Source organism: Nymphalis io, chromosome 10, assembly GCF_905147045.1.
Source record: "Nymphalis io chromosome 10, ilAglIoxx1.1, whole genome shotgun sequence".
Taxonomy (NCBI): Eukaryota; Metazoa; Arthropoda; class Insecta; order Lepidoptera; family Nymphalidae; genus Nymphalis; species Nymphalis io.
This window is the reverse complement of record NC_065897.1, coordinates 4,152,158-4,171,874: the sequence shown is the minus strand read 5'-3', so window position 1 is coordinate 4,171,874 and position 19,717 is coordinate 4,152,158. Positions and strand designations below refer to the sequence as shown.

The 19,717-nt window shown below is 35.8% G+C and overlaps 3 protein-coding genes across 4 annotated transcripts; 1 reads left to right on the top strand and 2 right to left on the bottom strand.

The window, feature by feature from the left end:
• Window positions 1–2,323: 2,323 nt before the first annotated feature.
• Window positions 2,324–3,653, bottom strand: LOC126771331 (coiled-coil domain-containing protein 97). Its single transcript, XM_050491180.1, has one exon. It carries the CDS (start codon window positions 3,523–3,525, stop codon window positions 2,500–2,502), a length of 1,026 nt encoding a protein of 341 aa, XP_050347137.1. The 5' UTR covers window positions 3,526–3,653; the 3' UTR covers window positions 2,324–2,499.
• Window positions 3,654–4,161: 508 nt separating this feature from the next.
• On the top strand, window positions 4,162–16,736 carry LOC126771222 (ATP-binding cassette sub-family C member 10). 2 transcript variants are annotated; one of them, XM_050490980.1, is made up of 22 exons: window positions 4,162–4,923; window positions 5,007–5,124; window positions 5,416–5,574; window positions 6,019–6,268; window positions 6,985–7,249; window positions 7,829–8,066; window positions 8,571–8,719; window positions 9,569–9,688; window positions 10,141–10,519; window positions 11,130–11,252; window positions 11,346–11,639; window positions 11,939–12,084; window positions 12,202–12,729; window positions 12,807–12,939; window positions 13,285–13,360; window positions 13,539–13,636; window positions 13,700–13,906; window positions 13,973–14,100; window positions 14,188–14,279; window positions 14,353–14,550; window positions 14,630–14,861; window positions 14,946–16,736. In XM_050490980.1, the coding sequence occupies exons 1-22, from the start codon at window positions 4,312–4,314 to the stop codon at window positions 15,189–15,191; spliced, it is 4,791 nt and encodes a 1,596-aa protein (XP_050346937.1). In that variant the 5' UTR covers window positions 4,162–4,311; the 3' UTR covers window positions 15,192–16,736. The 2 variants fall into 2 exon arrangements, with proteins under 2 accessions (XP_050346937.1, XP_050346938.1); XM_050490981.1 differs by lacking the exon at window positions 13,700–13,906.
• On the bottom strand, window positions 16,479–19,358 carry LOC126771332 (DNA polymerase beta-like). The gene is made up of 5 exons (XM_050491181.1): window positions 18,789–19,358; window positions 18,495–18,617; window positions 18,161–18,326; window positions 17,741–17,930; window positions 16,479–16,633 (listed from the first exon to the last, which is right to left on the bottom strand). The coding sequence occupies exons 1-5, from the start codon at window positions 19,214–19,216 to the stop codon at window positions 16,539–16,541; spliced, it is 1,002 nt and encodes a 333-aa protein (XP_050347138.1). The 5' UTR covers window positions 19,217–19,358; the 3' UTR covers window positions 16,479–16,538.
• Window positions 19,359–19,717: the final 359 nt, after the last annotated feature.

Sequence of the window (19,717 nt, the reverse complement as noted above, 5' to 3'; positions counted from 1 at the left end):
AAGTCTAAGCAATGATGACTTTAAAAGGTAAAATAATTATGTTCTTTGATTTTTTATTTGTTATGGCATTGAGTTAGAATACATCTAACAGAGAGGGACATGGCCCAAAGAATTTTATCAGCATATTGTATGATGAACCAATTCATATTATTATACATATCCAACGGAATATAGAAAACCATTATGTGATTTCTAATAGTATTTGTAAAATCTCAATACCTTATTAGATAAATAAATAAACTTGCTTCAGAAATTTGTTTTTTACGGTACTGTCTAAACATACCTAATCCTCCATTATACATAAACATTTGTTGGGTTTTCGACAGAAGCCACCGTAAAAGTCATCGTAGTTTTGCTTCGTAATTTTGCTTTTTAAGCAAAATTTGTATATAGAAAGTTTTCAAACATACACTTTTGACGCCAATTGGCTCGTCGGGGTTCATCTAAGATAGTCACGGCCTATGTTTTATGTCCCGTTGCCAGCGTCGTCTATTATGCGAACAGCACTGTATCGTACGCGAGGTAGAAGTACCAAAACTTGGACGAGACACCAGTAGACACCTCTCTCAGGTTCCTCGTACCGTGTTGCTCTAGCTAAGAGTTTGTAAGCAAGATTGGTTTTTACTAGTTTCTTAGTCGATTAGGAACATGATCACATTCATAATATTATGATGTAGTTCCAAGCAAGTTTTCTATAAATTATCGCTCACAATTGAATATTATAATATTGTTATAATGAATTTTTTAAATATTAATGTGTATAATGTGGAGCTAACTTGCATAATTTATTATTAAAAACTTCTATTGCTTAAAATCTCAAACTACTCAAAATGCATGATATAGAATATATAAGTAAATATTCTAAGATTCTATTTCCGTCGTTTTTTATTATATATTTCTTCGGTCAGAAAAATTCAATAGGCCTTAAATATGTCTACGTCAAGTTTAGTTAAAATGTATTACGATAAGCTTTGTTTTCATCATTGATCATATAATACTATACGTTTTCATAGTGTTTCATATTTTTACATACTTTGGATGCTTAGAAACCACTGGCGCTTTACTTGTTAACATTTTAATGACGTTTTGAATGTTTCCATATATTTGACTGCCTCGTTGATCTAGTGGCTTGATGTAAGGCTGCAGACCCGGGGTCCTGGGTTCATTTTCAGGTTGGGCCAATAAAAAATTATTGGATTTATCTGTCAGAGAATTCTGAGTAGCAGCCCGGAGTCTGGAAGTTGGAAGTGTATACACTCCCGTGCCTCGGAAAGCATGTAAAGCTGTTGGTCCTGCGCCTGAACTCTTTCCGGTCGTGTCGGATTGCCGTCCAATCGAATTATGAGAACTAGGGAATCTCCTGCGTAGTTGGCTAATCTCTCTTGATATTGGCTGCTGTGGCCGAAATCGGTCTGGAGGGCATTATTATTATATTTGACTATGAACGCGCTCCCATATATTTGGGTAATATTTTATTATAAGACGACTTTGGTTGTATGAATCTTTTAGATCGCTTTAGATTTTATGTATTTATTTATCATATCTTTTACATTATATAAATATATGACGCTGACTATGTAAAATGTTGATGATTCATTTAACAATATATAACGGAGCCAATAAAATATTGACCAGCTTTAGTATTATACCTCTCTGATTCATTAGTATATCGTCACATTTTTGCTCAAAAAATCTTAATGTAATCTCTAAACAACATGGCATCTACAAATATCGATCCACACAAATATATCTGGATATTTATGTTGATATACTTTTTTCTAAAGCGTTTAGTTTCGTAGATCAAAATATTTTATTACTTAATTAAAAAATTACGTTTTTATTGGAAGTATCTAAATTGACTGGCCTTGCGTATACGATTTGTATGTATTGTTGATTTTAATCATACAAATTTTATATACACAAATAAGTATATATTTATATTCCGGAGTTCTTCAAGGATCCATCCTCAAACAGAATTTTATTCAATTTTGATATATCCTTTTTGCAAATAACTTAAATACAGTCAGAGTTATTACAAAGTTTAAGAGTTTACACAATTTTTATTTCGAAGCGATTTGAGTAGACTTATAACAGCGACACTTTATGTAAAAAAAGCTTCTAAAATATATAATTTATAAGCGCGTTTCTAATGATTTACGTAAATCAAATACAAAGTTATCTTGTATAATACCTTTAACCTACTGACATTTTCAATCAACATTGAAGTTTTTAATTGAAATAAAAAAATATATTTTATATATTCTGTACCTTTTCAACAATAGTTCCTACAGAAAGTATATAAAACCTTAGTACTTAAAATAAATTATAGAAATATACAAATCAGAGAATATAAGTTGTTTTATCTTTTAATATTACCTATTTTGACTTTATTGTGATTCAACAGTAAAATTTCTTGAAATATATTACTATCTACATAAATACAAATAATATTTATCAGTGTAAATATCTATAGAAAAAATTAAAACATAATTGATTTTGTTAAAGTTTATATGAAATGTGTTGCATATACACATCTAAAGGATCTGCATTACTTTCACTAGATTCAATAGATTTTTTTCTTCCATATTCTTCTACAAGTGTCATATGTTCTTCTAATGTCCTTGCATCATTTTCTTCAGAGTCAAAATATTTGTCTTCTGCATCTTGCGATATTTGCTGCAAATCATCATATTCTTCATTATTATCAACGGAGTTATAATCAAAATTGATATCTCTGCCTTCTATAAAACTAGTATACATTTCGTGTAAAAATTCTTCTCTTAGAAGATTTCTTTCATTTGCATTTATCATTGCCGGTTTTCGTTTATCGGGTGCATAAGGAGCATCGGTATCTGGTATATCAAAACTACCCCACTGTTTTTCCTTACTACAAGCACCATTCTTGTTATCATTGCTTTGCAGTGTTCCATCAGATGAGTCTTCATCCTCATTGAGCATTTGTTCATATTTAGTCTGTCTCATTTCATTCCTTTCAACTGTGTCTAGAATCATACTTAATAAAGTAAGATTTTCTGTACCAACAGCATCTCTGTCCCTTATTTCTTCATCACTTAAGTACTGCCCTATTAGTTGCTCATACAATAGTGGGTTACGATACATCATTTGTTTTTCACTGAAATAATCTGTATTCTCTTGTAATTTTTGCATGGCTTTGTAACGTCTATTTCTGACTCTCTTATTTCTAGATTCATTTGAATGATACGACTTTAATTCAGCTAAACATTTTTGAAAACTTTCATTATTCAAGTGCTGTTTTTCAAAATATTGTAAATGATTTGCAGAAATAAATTTGCCGAATTGCAACAAAAATTGTGTCGGGGATTGCTTATAAAATTCTACTGCATATTGAATTTTTTCATTGTTTCGTACTTCGGGATGATCAACTGTAGCGTTTTTAAATGAAACATTTGCGCATCTTACCAAATAATCAATAATATCCATGATTGGATCAACCTCACTGTTAATTTCCTCACTCTGGCTAGGGGATAAAGACGAATCTTCCATATTTTTTATTATTTATATGAAGACTAAAAGTAACATTAAATTACTTAGATTGTTATTAGCATATATTATTTATTTAACCGTATACTTCAATTTTTAATTGAAAATGATTTGCTCGTTAAATTTAACAACAAAACAAATCTGACAAGTAACAGTAGTTGTCAAATGTCATTGTTTTAGTTTTTCACAGTCATTTCGCTTTGCACCCTGCTTAGGTACAAAATATTTACTAAATGATTGTGTAAAATTACCTTTATATGGAAATTATAAATAACCAGTGACTGACCTGACCTGACTGACCATTTTTAAATATTTTTTTTTTATTCTGTTTTAGGTACCAAATATTTAAAGGTATTAAATAGGTACTAAATTCTGGTAATATTTCAAACCTGATCTATTACTTTGTACAGTCATTCTGATGCACGCAAAATTTCAACTGAGGTTAGATTAGGGCTCTGAGTTTTTTAAGTAGAAAATTTTTAAGTGCTGGCGACACTATTCCCAGTTGTCAAATGTCACTTATTATGATTTCAGATTTATCTATAATTTAGATACCTACCTACCTATTTCATTTTGATTGTATTCAGATTTATAATCAATATATAATATAATTAGATTGTTGATAAACCATACGATTTCAGCCAACTGCTGATAATTTCGTTAGACAAAATTGAATATTATTTTTATGAAAATAATGTGTAATAAAACAATCAGTGTTTGATTTATAAAAGAAAAATAAAATGCTTATAAAGGAAGTTTAGTGAAGTTGTAGTGTTTTTTTTTGTAACAATGACTTCGTTTATTAATTTAACATGGAAATGGGAATATATATGTGGCCCTTCAGGTCTTCATCCATGGAACGACTCGACAAAAGATATCGGAATGTGTTTTCAAGAATTATTTTTGCAGATACCAATTTACTTTATCCTTGCCATTACCTCAGGATATTACGTGGGGTACCGAAAAGACTGGGTAGTCAGGGAGAAAATTCAAGAACGAGCAATAGCACTACGTAGTTTTGCAATTTTGTTACTTGCTTTTATTCCAATAATAGAACTATACATTTTCTTAACTGATAAAGATTTTAGTTTATTTCCAATTGATTACTTTACGGCAGGAGCTTCTTGCTTATCATGGCTCGTTCACTTTGGCTATGTTTTGGCTTTAAAACATCGCCTCGGACATAGTTCTCGGGGGCCTCTATGTCAACTTATATTATGGGTTATGCTAGTGTTCCTCAATATGATAGCACTACGCAGTTCTATTTTAACCGGAAGTCAAAAAGAGTTTTATATAGCATCAATATGTTGTCATGTATTATATTTCTTTACTTTATTACCATCGAGTGATTCAAGACCAACATTTTACTCACCATGTCTCGTTGGTTCTCAACATTCTCATGTAAGACATGTCATTGTATATTTTTAATATAATTCTTTTGAAATTATATAAAAATTATTTATACATATATAATACCATTTTAGAGTGAGTATACGCCTTTGCTGCCCCAAGTTGACGAGGGTATTCTTGGCACGGCCATGCAGGGTATTAGTTACTGGTCTAAGCTTACTTTCACATGGGTCAATCCACTTCTCCAAAAAGGTAAATGTACTTTATATATATATAAATATAATGATTTCATCCAATTTTGATTAACATTTGAAGAGTCATACCGTACATTTGAAGCTATGAAATCTAAACATATAACATAATTGATATATGCTACTATCAATATTATAGTTTGTTAACAAACAAAAAACAAGTTTTATAGCACCAGTTGGTCTATCTTATTTATTAACCTTCTCAAAAGGGAGAGAAGGCCTTAGCCCAGCAGTGGGACATTAACAGGCTGTTACTGATTGTCTTATTTATAAACAAATTGCCTATTTAAAGGATTTGAAAACAAGCTACAAGATCCTGAAGAACTGTACGATATCCCAGCGAAATATAGATGTTCTTATGTGGGGGCGAGAATGGACAAAGCACTCATCGGAAATGTTGATAATTATCAACAATTTGCCGAAGTGCCACATGAACCTTTTATAGGCTCTGGTAAAATATTTCATTATTTTTTGCCGTTGGTTATTTTTTCATCTAAAGTGAAGTTGAAACTGGATATGTTTATTTTTGATTTCACATGATTTTTGTAACCATATAAATATATTTCTTAATTTTGTTCAAAATATTTTTGAAGGTCAAATGATAAGTACTAATGAAGTGAAATGTTGTGCCATAAGTCATTATTTTATTTTGTGTACATTAATACTTGGTAAATTATTATGACAATGGTATTATAATTTAAAAAAAAAACAATCTTTATCTGTGGTTACATTGTAGCCAATTTTGTAAATTTTATCTTCTCCAAATATCTCCATTTACCTCTCTCAGTATCTTGTTATGACATAAGTTCAGTTATCTTCAGGTTAACTTAGTTATGGTGAACAGTTACATGTAAAAAAAAAACACTTATATAATTGATACCTTATCATATTTCAGGCTATGGAGCTACGGGAGAGACTCAGCCTCAGATTTCAACTCCAGTTACACCGACATCCAGAGTACTGCTCCGTCCAGCACGTCGTCAAAACGTGTCTCTGCTACGAGCCTTACATCATTGTTTCGCTGTTCAGTTCTATAGCATTGGAATGTTGAAACTGGTAGCGGATATGGCTGGCTTTGCTGGACCAATATTACTAAATAAACTAATTACTTTTGTTGAAGACGATAGTATTGATCAACATTATGGGTGCGTATTTTGTATGAACACATTGTGTTTTTTTTGTTTTATTAAATTTGTTTATGAGCATATAGACTTCCGTGCTATCCAATTACTGTGACCTTGGGCAAGGTAATCCCTTTAAAATAAACCCTAAATTAAAATTTTCGCAAGTCGCAACAGCTGAATTCCCTTATTATAGATGAATGCTCGTGTTTGCATGGTTTTATTAATGCATTTCATATTAAAAATAACACAACTATGTCGCTTTTGATCATTGTTCTCAATAATTCTAAATAATTTATAAGTATAGTTTAGTAACAGCCTGTTAATGTCCCACTGCTGGGCTAAGGCCTCCTCTCCCTTTTGAGGAGAAGGTTTGGAGCTTATTCTACCACGCTGCTCCAATGCAGGTTGGTAGAATACACATGTGGCATAATTTCAATGAAATTAGACACATGCAGGTTTCCTCACGATGTTTTCCTTCACCGTCAAGCACGAGATGAATTATAAACACAAATTAAGCACATGATAATTCAGTGGTTCTTGCCCGTGTTTGAACCCACGATCATCGGTTAAGATGCACGCGTTCTAACCACTAGGCCATCTCTGCTTTTATGAATTTAGAATAGTTTATTAGAATATTACTCTATATAATACTTATTATTATTATTTATTATTAATATTATTCTATATAATACTTATTTAGAATAGTTTATAAGATTGTAAAATTACTTATATTTCAGATATATATATGCGGCAACACTTCTCGGAGCGACAATTGTAGGTGCGCTGTTTAATGTCCAATTTAACTGGCTGATGTCAATCATAGGGCTCAAAATGCGGGGAGCGATCGTATCGACGATTCTCAGGAAGACTCTCAGTGTAACGACCACTGAACTGAACAAGGCTTTTAGCGCGGGAGAAATAACTAATTTCATGTCGACCGATACGGACCGCATTGTTAATTCGTGTCCAAGTTTCCATGCATTATGGAGTATACCTCTGCAGGTAATTCTTTATTTTTACTTGAAATGTTACTTTTAAAGTAAAGTAAAAGCTTGTATATGTCCGACTGCTGGGTTAAGGTCTCCGTTTGATGAGAAGGTTAGGAGATTATTCTACCATGCTTGCCCGGGTCTGAAGCTATAAAATCCGACTAAGATTCAGATGTTCTAACTGGGCATTGGGCCATTTAGGTTTACATTATGGCTCTTTGTTAAATATTTATTATTATCATAATTAGTCTTTAAGTCTTGTTTATCTACTTATCCGTTATATATGTACGTATTAATTAATCTAATCAAAGATTATTATCTGAAATGAACCCATAGACAATTTATATATATTTATATATAGTCTGTTGAATGCCGATAAACATATACTAATATTCTAAATGCGAAAGTAGCTTTGCACTGTCTGCTAGCTTTCCAGGCTGAACCACCGAACCGATTTTGATGAAACTTGGTTAGAAGCAAGCTCGAACCCCAAGGAAAGACAAGCTACTTTTTACATTTAACACCAGACCTAGTTTAACTTAACAGGCGGGCGAGAACTAATTAAAAATACTTTCGATTTGATCGATTTCAGTTATTTATCACACTGTTCCTGCTTTATCAACAAGTCGGGGTCTCGTTCTTGGCCGGCGTAGCATTTTCTATACTGTTGATACCGGTGAACAAGTTGATTGCGAACAAAATAGGCGAGCTGAGTACCGAAATGATGAAACATAAAGACTCCCGCGTCAGTTTGATCGGTGATATGCTCCGCGGCATACGGACCGTGAAAGTTCACGTTTGGGAAGACTACTTCATCAGCAGAGTATCAGGTAATGTTCCGCTTTAACCATAATTGGACGAAGTTATCTCGTTGTAATCTCTACACCACATGTTTCGGCTTTTGTACGTAAACAGAGTCTTGTGAGTGTGAATTAAATATTTCTATTAATAATGTATACTAATATTATAAATGCGAAAGGAACTCGTGTCTGTTACGTTTTTATGGCTTAACCACTGAACTAATTTTGATGACGATTTATCCGACATCTGCCCTCCTCCCCGTACACGCGGGCGATGCGGCTGTCGAAAACTAGTATGTAATAAAATTAGCACCATTTAATTCTATAAATTTTAAATCGTCGCGGGCTACAAAACCGCATCGAGTATGTATTCACGACCTACTGACACAAAATCAAATTATAATATAACGCGCACGTATATCTCTCCGCTTAAAATAAATGAAACGTGTATCGAAATGCGCTCGGAGTGAGATAAATTATCGCGTTTCGAGTGTGATATCAACCCCACGTGACCCGCTAAACCCCCGCCCGCAGAGGCGCGGCGCCACGAGCTGCGCCAGCTGCGCGGCCGCAAGTACCTGGACGCCGTGTGCGTGGTGCTGTGGGCGTGCACGCCCGTGCTGCTGGCCGCGCTCACGCTGGGCACGCACGCACTGCGCGCGCTGCCGCTCGACGCGCCCACCGTGCGTACATCACACATGTATTTTTTTTTTTTCGGTGTCCGAATGGACCTAATATTAATTTTAACCATTTTCGTCCATACTGTCGGTGCAGGGAGTATAAATCACTCCTGTTACTCGCTTACCCTTATTAATAGAGCCCTGCTATATGTATGTATCTACTGGTGGTAGGGCTTTGTGCAAGCTCGTCTGGGTAGGTACCACCCACTCATCAGATATTCTACCGCAAAACAGCAATACTTGATATTGTTGTGTTCCGGTTTGAAGGGTGAGTGAGCCAGTGTAATTACAGGCACAAGGGACATAAAATCTTAGTTCCCAAGGTTGGTGGTGCATTGGATATGTAAGCGATGGTTGACATTTCTTACAATGCCAATGTCTAAGAGCGTTGGTGACCACTTACCATCAGGTGGCCCATATGCTCGTCCGCCTTCCTATTCTATAAAAAAAAAAAAAAAAGTATATACAAACATATATTTTATTACCACCGTGTAAAACAGCTCTCTGCTCAAAGAGTTGTGATCGGATGGTAGTGAAAATTTATAATAAGTTGCCTTCTGACATTAAGGATCTGCCTTATTTAAGATTTAAGAAAAAAAAATCATGACCGGTTGGTTGACAAATGTTTTTACGCGGTAGAAGAATTCCTGCAATAAATATATGACATTTATTTATCAATTTCATAAGTATTATTTAAATGAAGAATTATAATGTAATGTAATTTCTTGTAATTAAGTTAAAATAATTTTTATTTATAATTTGAGTTAAAATATTTGCATGTAATAAATATAGTGACTAAACATGTATATTACGTTTAAAGCAAATAAATAGAATTGAATTGAATTTTTTCAGGTATTTACAACGGTCGCATTAATCAATATGTTAATAGCACCGTTAAACGCATTCCCCTGGGTCTTGAACGGGATCACCGAAGCCTGGGTGTCGATAAAGCGGATACAAAAACTGCTGGATGTGAGTTTGATATATATATATATATTGGTAGTGATATTTATATATTTACAATCAGGCCTTTTTTGTCACTTCTTTTTTGGGGGCACGCTAATTCTCGAAAGTTGTAAATCCATAATTTTTTGTACACCTTTCCGAACAAAACTAACCACTGCGTTTTGTATTAAAAAAAAAGAAAAACTTTTTTTTTTTTTGTACACCTTTCCGAACAAAACTTACCACTGCGTTTTGTATTAAAAAAAAAAAAAAAAAACATTTTTTTTTTGTAACGGTTACCAAAATTGATATTTTTTCAAATTCTTTCATTTTTTTCAGTTTTCATGGAAATTTTTCGATATTTTCAAAATTTCCTTCGGGACACTGCCGGCCCCCACAAAAAAACCCTATTTACAATTATATAATAGACAGATATATTGATTATATATTGACTTACAAAATGTAATGATTGATTTCAGCTGAGAGACATGAACGGTGAACATTACTACGACCGCCTGAATATAAACAGAGACGAAGACAAAATGATTATACTGAAGAATGCTTCATTCACGTGGGCGCAGACATCGGCGCGGAATAAACCGATTAAACCAAAGAAAAACAAAGGAAAATCTAAAAAAAAGTTGTCGAAACGCAGTGTTAGAACTGATTCCGCGTCTTCGAGCGAGGCGACAGTGCAAGAGCCTTTCACGTTAAAGAATATTTCTTTAGAAATAGGCAAAGACGAACTAATCGGTATCGCCGGCCCCGTGGGGAGCGGCAAGACGTCTTTGTTGCTGGCTATCGTCGGCGATATGATCAAACAGAGCGGGGATATACAAATACCCGAATATCTGAACAGTGAGTATTATTATTTTTTTATTCATTTGTATATAATTTAGTTTCTTTAAAACATTTCACAATATTGTATTCAATTGCTGACATTGGCTAGGAACTAAGATGGTTCTGAAAATAACCCGGAAAGGATCTTTTTTTTTTTTAAATATAACAGTCTTTAAAACATTGAGTTTATTACGCAGACACATTAAATAACTATAGTTTACAAGGAAAAGGCTAATAGTATAACTACTGAGTTTCTATTTGGATGGACATTTAAAATATATCACAGCTATACTGCTGGACATATTATAATCATTTGTTGTATAATCTGCTCCAACCGCAAGAGGAGTAAAGACTAATAAAATTCACATTTTGAAATGATATTCATTATGGATTTGCGACAAAATGGCGTGTTAAATGTGGGTCGAGTTGTTAGTGGAACTTTTAAAGTACAACAATTAGTATTTCACTAGATTCATAAGTAATAAAGTGCTGCAATTGAAGTTGCGTAAAAGTTAAAGACCCGACTATGCGACGAAGACCTTTTTTATTTTTTAGTACAAAATGTATAAAGCGTACACAACGCTTTTTCTTTTTCCAGCACTGTTGTTTTACTTTGATGTTTTTTCAGGTTTCGGATATGTATCACAGCAACCTTGGCTCGTACGTGGAACCATACGGGATAATATACTGTTTGGAAAACCTTACGACGAGGCGAAGTTTAGGTCTGTGATCGACGCATGCGCTTTGACAGGTAACACTAACTTATAATGTTTTACGTCTCATACTGTTAAGTGAGTTTGAGGCAAATGTCGATGCGACTAAGTCAGTATATGAACCTCTGCAGAGGACCTGAACGTGCTGGGCTGGAACGCGTACGTGGGCGAGGGCGGCTGCACGCTGAGCGGCGGGCAGCGCGCCCGCGTGGCGCTGGCGCGCGCCGTGTACCAGGACAAGCAGGTGTACCTGCTGGACGACGTGCTGGCGGGCGTGGACGCGGCCGTGGCGCAGCACATCATGCAGCGCTGCGTGCTGGGCCTGCTGCGCCACACGGCGCGCGTGCTCGTCGCGCACTCGCCGCGCCAGCTCGCGCGCGCCGCCCGCGCGCTGCTGCTGCGGGGCGGCCGCGTCGTCGCGCAAGGTGCCGCCGAGCTACGGAACTATTCGAAAATATTGCTTGGGAATATGCTGGGTTATATGGGATTTCATAACCATTACCCCTCTCGTTCGGTGCTCGCCTAGAGTGAGATAGAAAGTGATGTTTAGTACTGTGCCGTCTCAACGTAGGCGTTCGCTTAAATCACATTATAGTTTAAAATTATTTTAGACCTCTACTATTTTTGCTAAGGTTTAACTTTACTTACTGTTTTTTAATTAACGAGTACGTTTATTAGAAGCCGTTAGTTTATAAATAAAATAAAGACGACACGTATATTCCAGGTACGCCAGAGACGGTTTTAAATGAAATAGAAGATTTCTTACCGAGCGAGACGGAATCTATAGGCGAAGAAAAACACTCTTGTCCCGAAACAGAGCCTCGGTCCGACGAGCAGGACAACGTCAGTCAAAACAGTTTGAATAACGACGTAAGTTATGAAGCAAAATTAAAAATATAATCTTTAAGATAAATAAGAATTAGCTAAAAATAATATAGTACTGTAATCAGCAGCTAAAAGTAACGATATAAATATTTAATTTAACAGGAAACGATGTCAGAAGGTACAGTGGGTTGGTGGGTGATCGGTCTGTACTTGCGCTCCGTTGGAGCATTCCTGACTATGACCATCATCATCTCACTCGTCCTCATGCAACTCTCCCAGAACTTCACATTCCTTTGGCTCACGTTTTGGGTTAGAAGCGGAAGCAAGAACGCGACAAATTTACAATCATCAGTTGATAATGCACACGAAAATACGACGATATTCGACCACGGTTTCAATATGGCCGACAGTATTATGCACGTCATCGTAAATAAAACGATGGAACTGTTAAACGGTTTAAATTCTTCTAATATATCAAGTGACAATACAACATGGACTGGTGACGCATATCCTGTTCAGGGACCGCAGCTGAGGAAGACATCCATCACCGACACGTATTATATGGAGGTTTATTTTGGTCTCGCTGGATTGAACTTGGTGTTTACTATCATGCGAGCATTTCTGTTTGCTTATGGAGGTGTCAAAGCTGCGGAAAGAATACACAGAGTTCTTCTCAAACATGTTGTCAAGGTATGTAATTTGTGTTTGTATGGTTAGCTCAATGCCATAAATAGTTTTTTTTTTATGTATTTTCGTTTTATTTTCAGGCGAATATTAAATTTTTCGATACAACTCCGACCGGCCGTATCGTTAACAGGTTCTCGTCGGACACATACACGGTCGACGATTCCCTGCCGTTCATTTTGAATATTTTACTTGCACAAGTATTCTCTTTGATAGGTGAGCGCTAAACTGTTTCTGATATTGTAAAGTTTGAATACTAATTAGTACGGGAAGTAGCGTTGTCTTTTGGTGATTTTGTCCCGTTTAATTTTTATTTAATTTTGTAATAATTGTTAGTTATTATACGCTTGATAAACGATAGAAGCGTTAGTCGCCGAGTTAAAAGTGTTAATTTACTGACAATCATTTATCATTTTTTATTACGCGGAATAAATTACTACAACTCATAATAAAGCGGCATAAAAAGATTCTGTAACTTTGAATGTTGCCTCCCGGGCTATATACACTTTCTATACTAACATTTAGTTTTCTTATTTTTTATTATTTCCTTCTATGACTCAGGCGCGGTGGCGGTTACTGTCTACGGTCTACCGTGGTTGCTAGTGGGAGTCTTACCTATGACTTTTATTTATTACAGGTGTGATTATTTTAACGAGTTTATTTATGTAATATATATTGTTATATATTAATTATTTTTATGCACTTCTAAGATTGATAAATCAATATTATTAACCTCTACTTGTGGTACTAAGAATTCGAGTGATCCAATAAAATAAATAAAAGAACATTACAAATTAAAGTCGCTCGTAACGCAGATTACAGCGGCGGTACCGAGTGACCTCGCGGCAGCTCAAGCGCCTGCAGAGCGTCGCCCTCTCGCCGGTGTACGTGCATTTCAACGACACCCTCGAAGGTAGGCACGTGTTGCGGTCGCGCAGGTCGCGGGCTCGCCGACTGACTGTCTCGCGTGCCGCAGGGCTGAGCACGGTGCGCGCGCTGGGCGCGGCGGCGCGCTGGGCGGAGCGCGGCGAGGAGGCCGTGGAGCGCTGGCAGCGGGCCGCGCTGTGCGGCGCCGCGGCCGCGCAGTGGCTGGCGCTGCGCCTGCAGGCCGTGGCCGCCGTCGCCGTGGCCGCCGCCGCGCTGCTGGCCGTGCTGCAGCGCGCCACGCACGCCGCCGACCCGGGTCCGTCCTCGTCGCCACCGTGATGCGCTCGCGCGACCACCTCCTCATTGCTGACTCTCGCCGCAGGACTCGTGGGCCTGGCGATATCGTATGCGCTGTCGTTGACGTCGATGTTGAGCAACGTCCTGAACGCCTTCACCGAGACGGAGCGAGAGATGATCGCCGTCGAGCGGGTCGGCGAGTACATCACGCAGGTGTGCGGCCGAGTGTTGCGGCGCGCTCTCTCGCGAGAGCGACTGACGTGAGTTTTAGTAACTATAAATAATCGAACTCTTCGGCAGATCGAGAGTGAAAAAGTGGACGGAGCAGCGCCGCCGTACGGGTGGCCCTCGCACGGGGTAATAAGTTTTGAGGATGTTTATCTTAAATATGGGTGAGTTTCTATCCGTTCAATTCACATTATATATCCGAGAGTGCTCCGAGCTAAATAAACAATAATCGTCCAGAGGCGGCGAGGAGGGCGAGGCGGCGCTGCGCGGGCTCACGTTCGCCAGCCTGCCGAGCGAGCGGCTGGCCGTGGTGGGCCGGACGGGCGCCGGCAAGAGCTCGCTGCTGCGTGCCGTGCTGCGCCTGGCGCCCTGCAGCGCCGGACGAGTGCTGGTGGACGGCGTCGACGTGGCCACGCTGCACCTTCACGCGCTCAGGTCCCAGCGAGCTCACACGCTCGGCTCGCATCACGTCGACGAACACTCGCTCACCCTTCGATATTGTTCTGTTCCTCAGGTCGCGGATCGGCATCATACCGCAGGAGCCGTTCATCTTCACGGGCAGCATCCGCGAGAATGTGGACCCGCTGCGGCAGTACCTGGACGCGGAGGTGTGGCGCGCGCTGGAGGCGTGCGGCGCGCGGGACGCGGTGGCGGCGCGCGGCGGGCTGGGCGCGCCCGCGCACGGCGTGTCGCGCGGACACGCGCAGCTGCTGTGTCTCGTCAGGGCGCTACTGCAGAAGGCCAAGGTTCGAGCGCGCGCGTCTCAGTGCAGGGATTGCTTTTTGTTTATTTAATGTTCGAGCTCCTCCGACGTTCTTAAAAAATCGCAGGTATTGCTAGTGGACGAGGCGACGGCTAACCTCGACGCTGAGAGCGAGCGCGTGATCCTCGACACGATCCGCTGCTCGTTCGGTGGCAGCACGGTGGTGTTCGTGGCGCACCGGCTGACGGGCGTGCTGGAGTGCGCGCGCGTGCTGGTACTGGGGGCCGGCCGCCTGCTGGAGCTGCGGGCGCCGGAGGACGCTCTGGCCGACCCCACGTCGCACCTGTACCGCCTGCTGCATCCCGACCGCTAGTGACGGTGTCGGACGTGAACGTTTAGCTTGTGATAATAATTAAGACAAAGTCAATTATTCTTTGTATAGGAACTATTTTATTTAGAATAGATATTTTTAATGATGATTTTGATTTTGGTAAACATAATGAGAGCCAAATATGCAAGTCAGGCTTTTAACGTTAATTAATTTTTTGAACAATTGATGCATATGAAACTAAATTACTTTGCATAGTGAAAAGGTAGTGGCTTGTTTAAAAAACATTCTAGTACTCCAACTATTATTTGGATAAAGGTTGAGATGAAATTGTATTTTGATTGAAGGCACACAAATATATATAGAGATAGATGCCCATAAGTTGAGGCCCAATCGTCTAAAAGTCAAATTTGCACAATTTAGTAATGGGACAGCACACACATACATTAAATACTATTTTATTATTATTTCTTTGTCTAATATATATATTGTTTAAATACATACCTATTATTCACATACACTATTATATATTTATATACGTCATTTATTTTGATATCAAATTACTAATCAAACAAAGTCTCTCTTTCTATGCTTGTACAATAATAGTTACATGTAAACTTCACTAATAGAACTAACTGTTTATTGGCGCAATTAAGCTCTTTGCATTTTCGCTTGACCTTTTACTTCGAATTCGGTTAAAACTCGCACGTAATTTTGAATTGCACATCTAAAGCTATCTCTCTATATATGTGTGTGTGTGTTTAACGGTGATGTATTACCGTTACAGTACAGGGTAGTCTGATATAATTCCAATTTTTTTTAAATAAACTCATTGCATATAATATATCTAGGTTAGTTGAGTGCAAGCTCTTAGTCTATATTTCTATAAAAATAAAGATGCAAGTTCAGTCTTACTTATGAATGTTGTTTGACAGGTTATTAGTTAAAAAATGCTGTCTTCTTTTTTCGAATGTCAAATCAATAATGACAGAAAGAGATAAATCAGTTTTTAACTAAACAGTCGCTAAGCAATGTTTATAAGTAAGGCTGCAAATGTTTAAATAAGCAGACTAGATGTTTTTTTTTAAATGTTTTGTAAAAGTAATTTATATATTTTTTTGAAATTTATTATTATAATGCACTCGGGATAAATAATTGTTAACATAATACAAAATTAGTATTTAAAATTAAGATTAATGTTTATTGAAATTACCATTATAAACCAAAAAATACTGAAATTGGTCTCAAGACTTTTTTTATAAATAATAAAATAATTTGTAAGTAAAAAGTTTAATAAAAATAAGATGTGAAGTTTGGCATTGTTATATATGGTCATGTTATATTAGTGAAAAATATTCGAGCTCAGTATTACATACTAATTTAAAAAATCAATTACATATTTCTCTCTTCTGGCTTCTTGTGTGGGTATTCAATGTAGTCAAAAATTTCTTCTTCAGATTCAATTTGCACTGGTTCACCTGGAATCCCTTTAAAATATGTTTATATTATTTTGAGTGTACTGATTTCGAGATCTCCTTCAAATTAAGTGCTATATAAAATATAATTTTTGACAATTATAATTTATTAAAATTGTATAATATCTTTTATTTCGAAACAACAATGAAATTATTTTTTCCATAATCATACATGTTGATGAATAAACCTTGCAAATGTCAAAGAAATGTAATTCTTAAATTTCAATTGAAATGATATGATGAGTTCAATAATATTGCATTTTCTTTTTTCCATTGGCATAATAATCTATTTGTATATTAACATGAACAATGAATACATTTTGAGTACCATAATCCATTCAAACTGAATTTGGAGAGTTTACTGGCAGTGATATTTGGTTGATAGTTAGCTCAATGTTGGATTTAAAATATAAATAATATTATCCAGTTTAGCAATAATTCTTAGTTAATAATTAGAATAGAGTATACATTATTATTATTATTATTATTCAGTTCACAATTATGTTATTAAAACACAGTCAAGAAATTAAATACAATAATTTTATGTAACTTACAATTCATTTAGTAGAAATATTATAGTCAAATTCAATTTATTTAAAAAATATGATTATTATAATTTTCTTTAAATAAATTATGAGAATTATAGACAGAGATGTTACTAAATTGTTGTTTAAATAGTGTACAAAACTATTACAGAAATATAATATTAGGTGTATAATTGCAACACATAAAGGTTATTCCGATCACAAGATTAGTACAAATAAACAACTTTCGAGATCTTGAATAATCATTATATTCTTTATGGATGTGCACCACTGAATTTTCATGTGCTTAATTTGTGATTATAATTCATCTCGTGCTTTACGGTGAAGGAAAACATCGTGAGGAAACCTGTATGTGTCTAATTTCTCTGAAATTCTGCCACATGTGTATTCCACCAACCCGCATTGGAGCAGCGTGGTGGAATAAGCTCCAAACCTCCTCCTCAAAAAGAGGAGAGGAGGCCTTTAACCCAGCAGTGGGACATTCACAGGCTGCTACGGTTTATGGATGTGCGAAAAATAGCATACTATACTTATAAATATATAAATATATATAGATTAGTAAGTTTGTTCTTACCAGTGACTCCAATAGGTCTTAAAGAATATTCATTTAGAGTGAAAGACTTCTCAAGAGCATGTGACCGCATATTCTTATTGAAGACATCACTCCCCGTGAAATATAGAACAGCACAATAATACTGCTCTTTAGGAATAAGACGTATGTCTAAACGACGAAATGGATGGTTGTTTGATAAACGACATACTCCCTGTTAAAAGGACTTTACGTGAATGAGTAAGCAAGTGTAATAATGAAGAAGGAACATAATTTTATAGATTTTATATAAAATTAAAAAGAAAATTATATTCACATAGGCAACGATGACCACATACCATGCAAGTTGATTTCCAAACTAACAATAAAAAAAGTAGTTTTCATAATTGTTAAAATAGAGAGGTAAAGAGTATATAATTTCATATTACATTGCATTAGATTTACCATAAATTTTGTTTCACCCATTGATATGATGTCAGTGATGCAACTCTTTAAAGCTGCTACTATATTCTTCAATAATTTTTCATGACATTTTCTTTTTTCATCTCCTAATTTAAGTGAAGGATGAGTAATCAGGACATCAATATCGCCACTTTCTAATTTTCCACGTCTAAAGGAATATTGGAGTAGGTGTCATTTTATAACTCATATTAAAATAAAATAATATTTTTATTAATCAGCTTATAAATGATAAAGTTTTGAGCTAACAAACAAAAAAATTAATTGAATTGAAAACCTCCTACTTTTTATGAACTTGGTTAATAAACATCATAATTACCTATAACTGCCGCAAATTGTAACAGTAAATTGAGGATCCAAATTTCGAATTTCCGTTGTAATAACATTTTCTAATTCTTGAATCTCTGTCCTTGGGATCATCTTTTGAAAGTCTTCAAAGTACCTTAAATAGAATTACATTTAGCTTATATTTCAATAATATTATAATTTTTTTGTTGTTATAGGGTTCCATACAACATTAGTGCATAAATGTTATACTATAAAGTTATTAATCAATAATTAAATAAAATTTTATATTTAATACTACTTTCTAATAATTCCTGTATTAACTAACTTTAAACCAATAAGTTGATGATGGTTTAGTTTATCTTTGTTATTTTTTAAGTCCTCTATTGATTTTATACCCATGTTTAGGAGATCTGCAGCTTTTACCGGTCCAATACCCGATATTCGTGTGAATAAGCCAATAATCTGAGCGTTCTCATCTTCATGTATATTATCCAATTTTTTTAGTTTTCCTGTATGCAAAAACTCATCTATTTTCTTAGAAATCTTTTCTCCTATGCCATTTAATTTTCTAGCTTCTTCCCCTGATTCAATTCTTTTACTAAGCGATGCTAAAACACTAGCCGCTTTTCTGTAAGCATTGAACTTATGAATATTACGACTCACATTCTTCTCGTAATCTGCCAATTCTATTAAGAATTCGCAAAAATCTGCATTGAGATTGTCATTTACGGATGGATTTTTACGCTTACTCATATTATTTTAGCAAATAACGTATTTATTAACTTTAGCTTCCTGAAAAAATATAACTAAAATTATCTTCAAAGCGGCATTTTACAATAAGTACACTTATTTGTTTTGCAATTTAGACGTTGAAGTTTATAATTGTCTCAAAATCTCAGTACCCTTTGACTTAATTTTCTTTTTTGTTTTTATAAATGAAGTTGATCTCAGTTTTTATTTCAGCTTAAGAGTATTCATTTTTTTATTTATATTTTTCATCAAGTTTCCACAAAAATTTAAATAATAATTATTTCGTTTTATCTTCCATCTTACAAGGCTTAATTATAACGATTTACATTATCATATTATTAAATAACAATATTATGTATATTATATTTTGAAACTAAAGACACATTTCTGTATAATTATATGTTATAACTTTTTTACATAAGACGGTGCCATCTTAAAAAAAAAAGTGTAAAATTGGTAAGACCAGGAGAACGGACCGCAAAAAAATTGGCGCGATTAGCTAGT

Bases quoted from the DNA above. Each gene is read 5' to 3' on its own strand.
- LOC126771331 (XM_050491180.1), bottom strand. From the start codon at position 3,525: ATGGAAGATTCGTCTTTATCCCCTAGCCAGAGTGAGGAAATTAACAGT.
- LOC126771222 (XM_050490980.1), top strand. From the start codon at position 4,312: ATGACTTCGTTTATTAATTTAACATGGAAATGGGAATATATATGTGGC. The intron at 4,924-5,006 runs GTAAGACATGTC...ATACCATTTTAG, and splicing joins TTGGTTCTCAACATTCTCAT to AGTGAGTATACGCCTTTGCT. The intron at 14,551-14,629 runs GTCCCAGCGAGC...TCTGTTCCTCAG, and splicing joins CTGCACCTTCACGCGCTCAG to GTCGCGGATCGGCATCATAC.
- LOC126771332 (XM_050491181.1), bottom strand. From the start codon at position 19,216: ATGAGTAAGCGTAAAAATCCATCCGTAAATGACAATCTCAATGCAGAT. The intron at 18,327-18,494 runs GTAATTATGATG...ATATTCCTTTAG, and splicing joins ACAATTTGCGGCAGTTATAG to ACGTGGAAAATTAGAAAGTG. The intron at 17,931-18,160 runs GTAAATCTAATG...TCCTTTTAACAG, and splicing joins TGGGTGAAACAAAATTTATG to GGAGTATGTCGTTTATCAAA.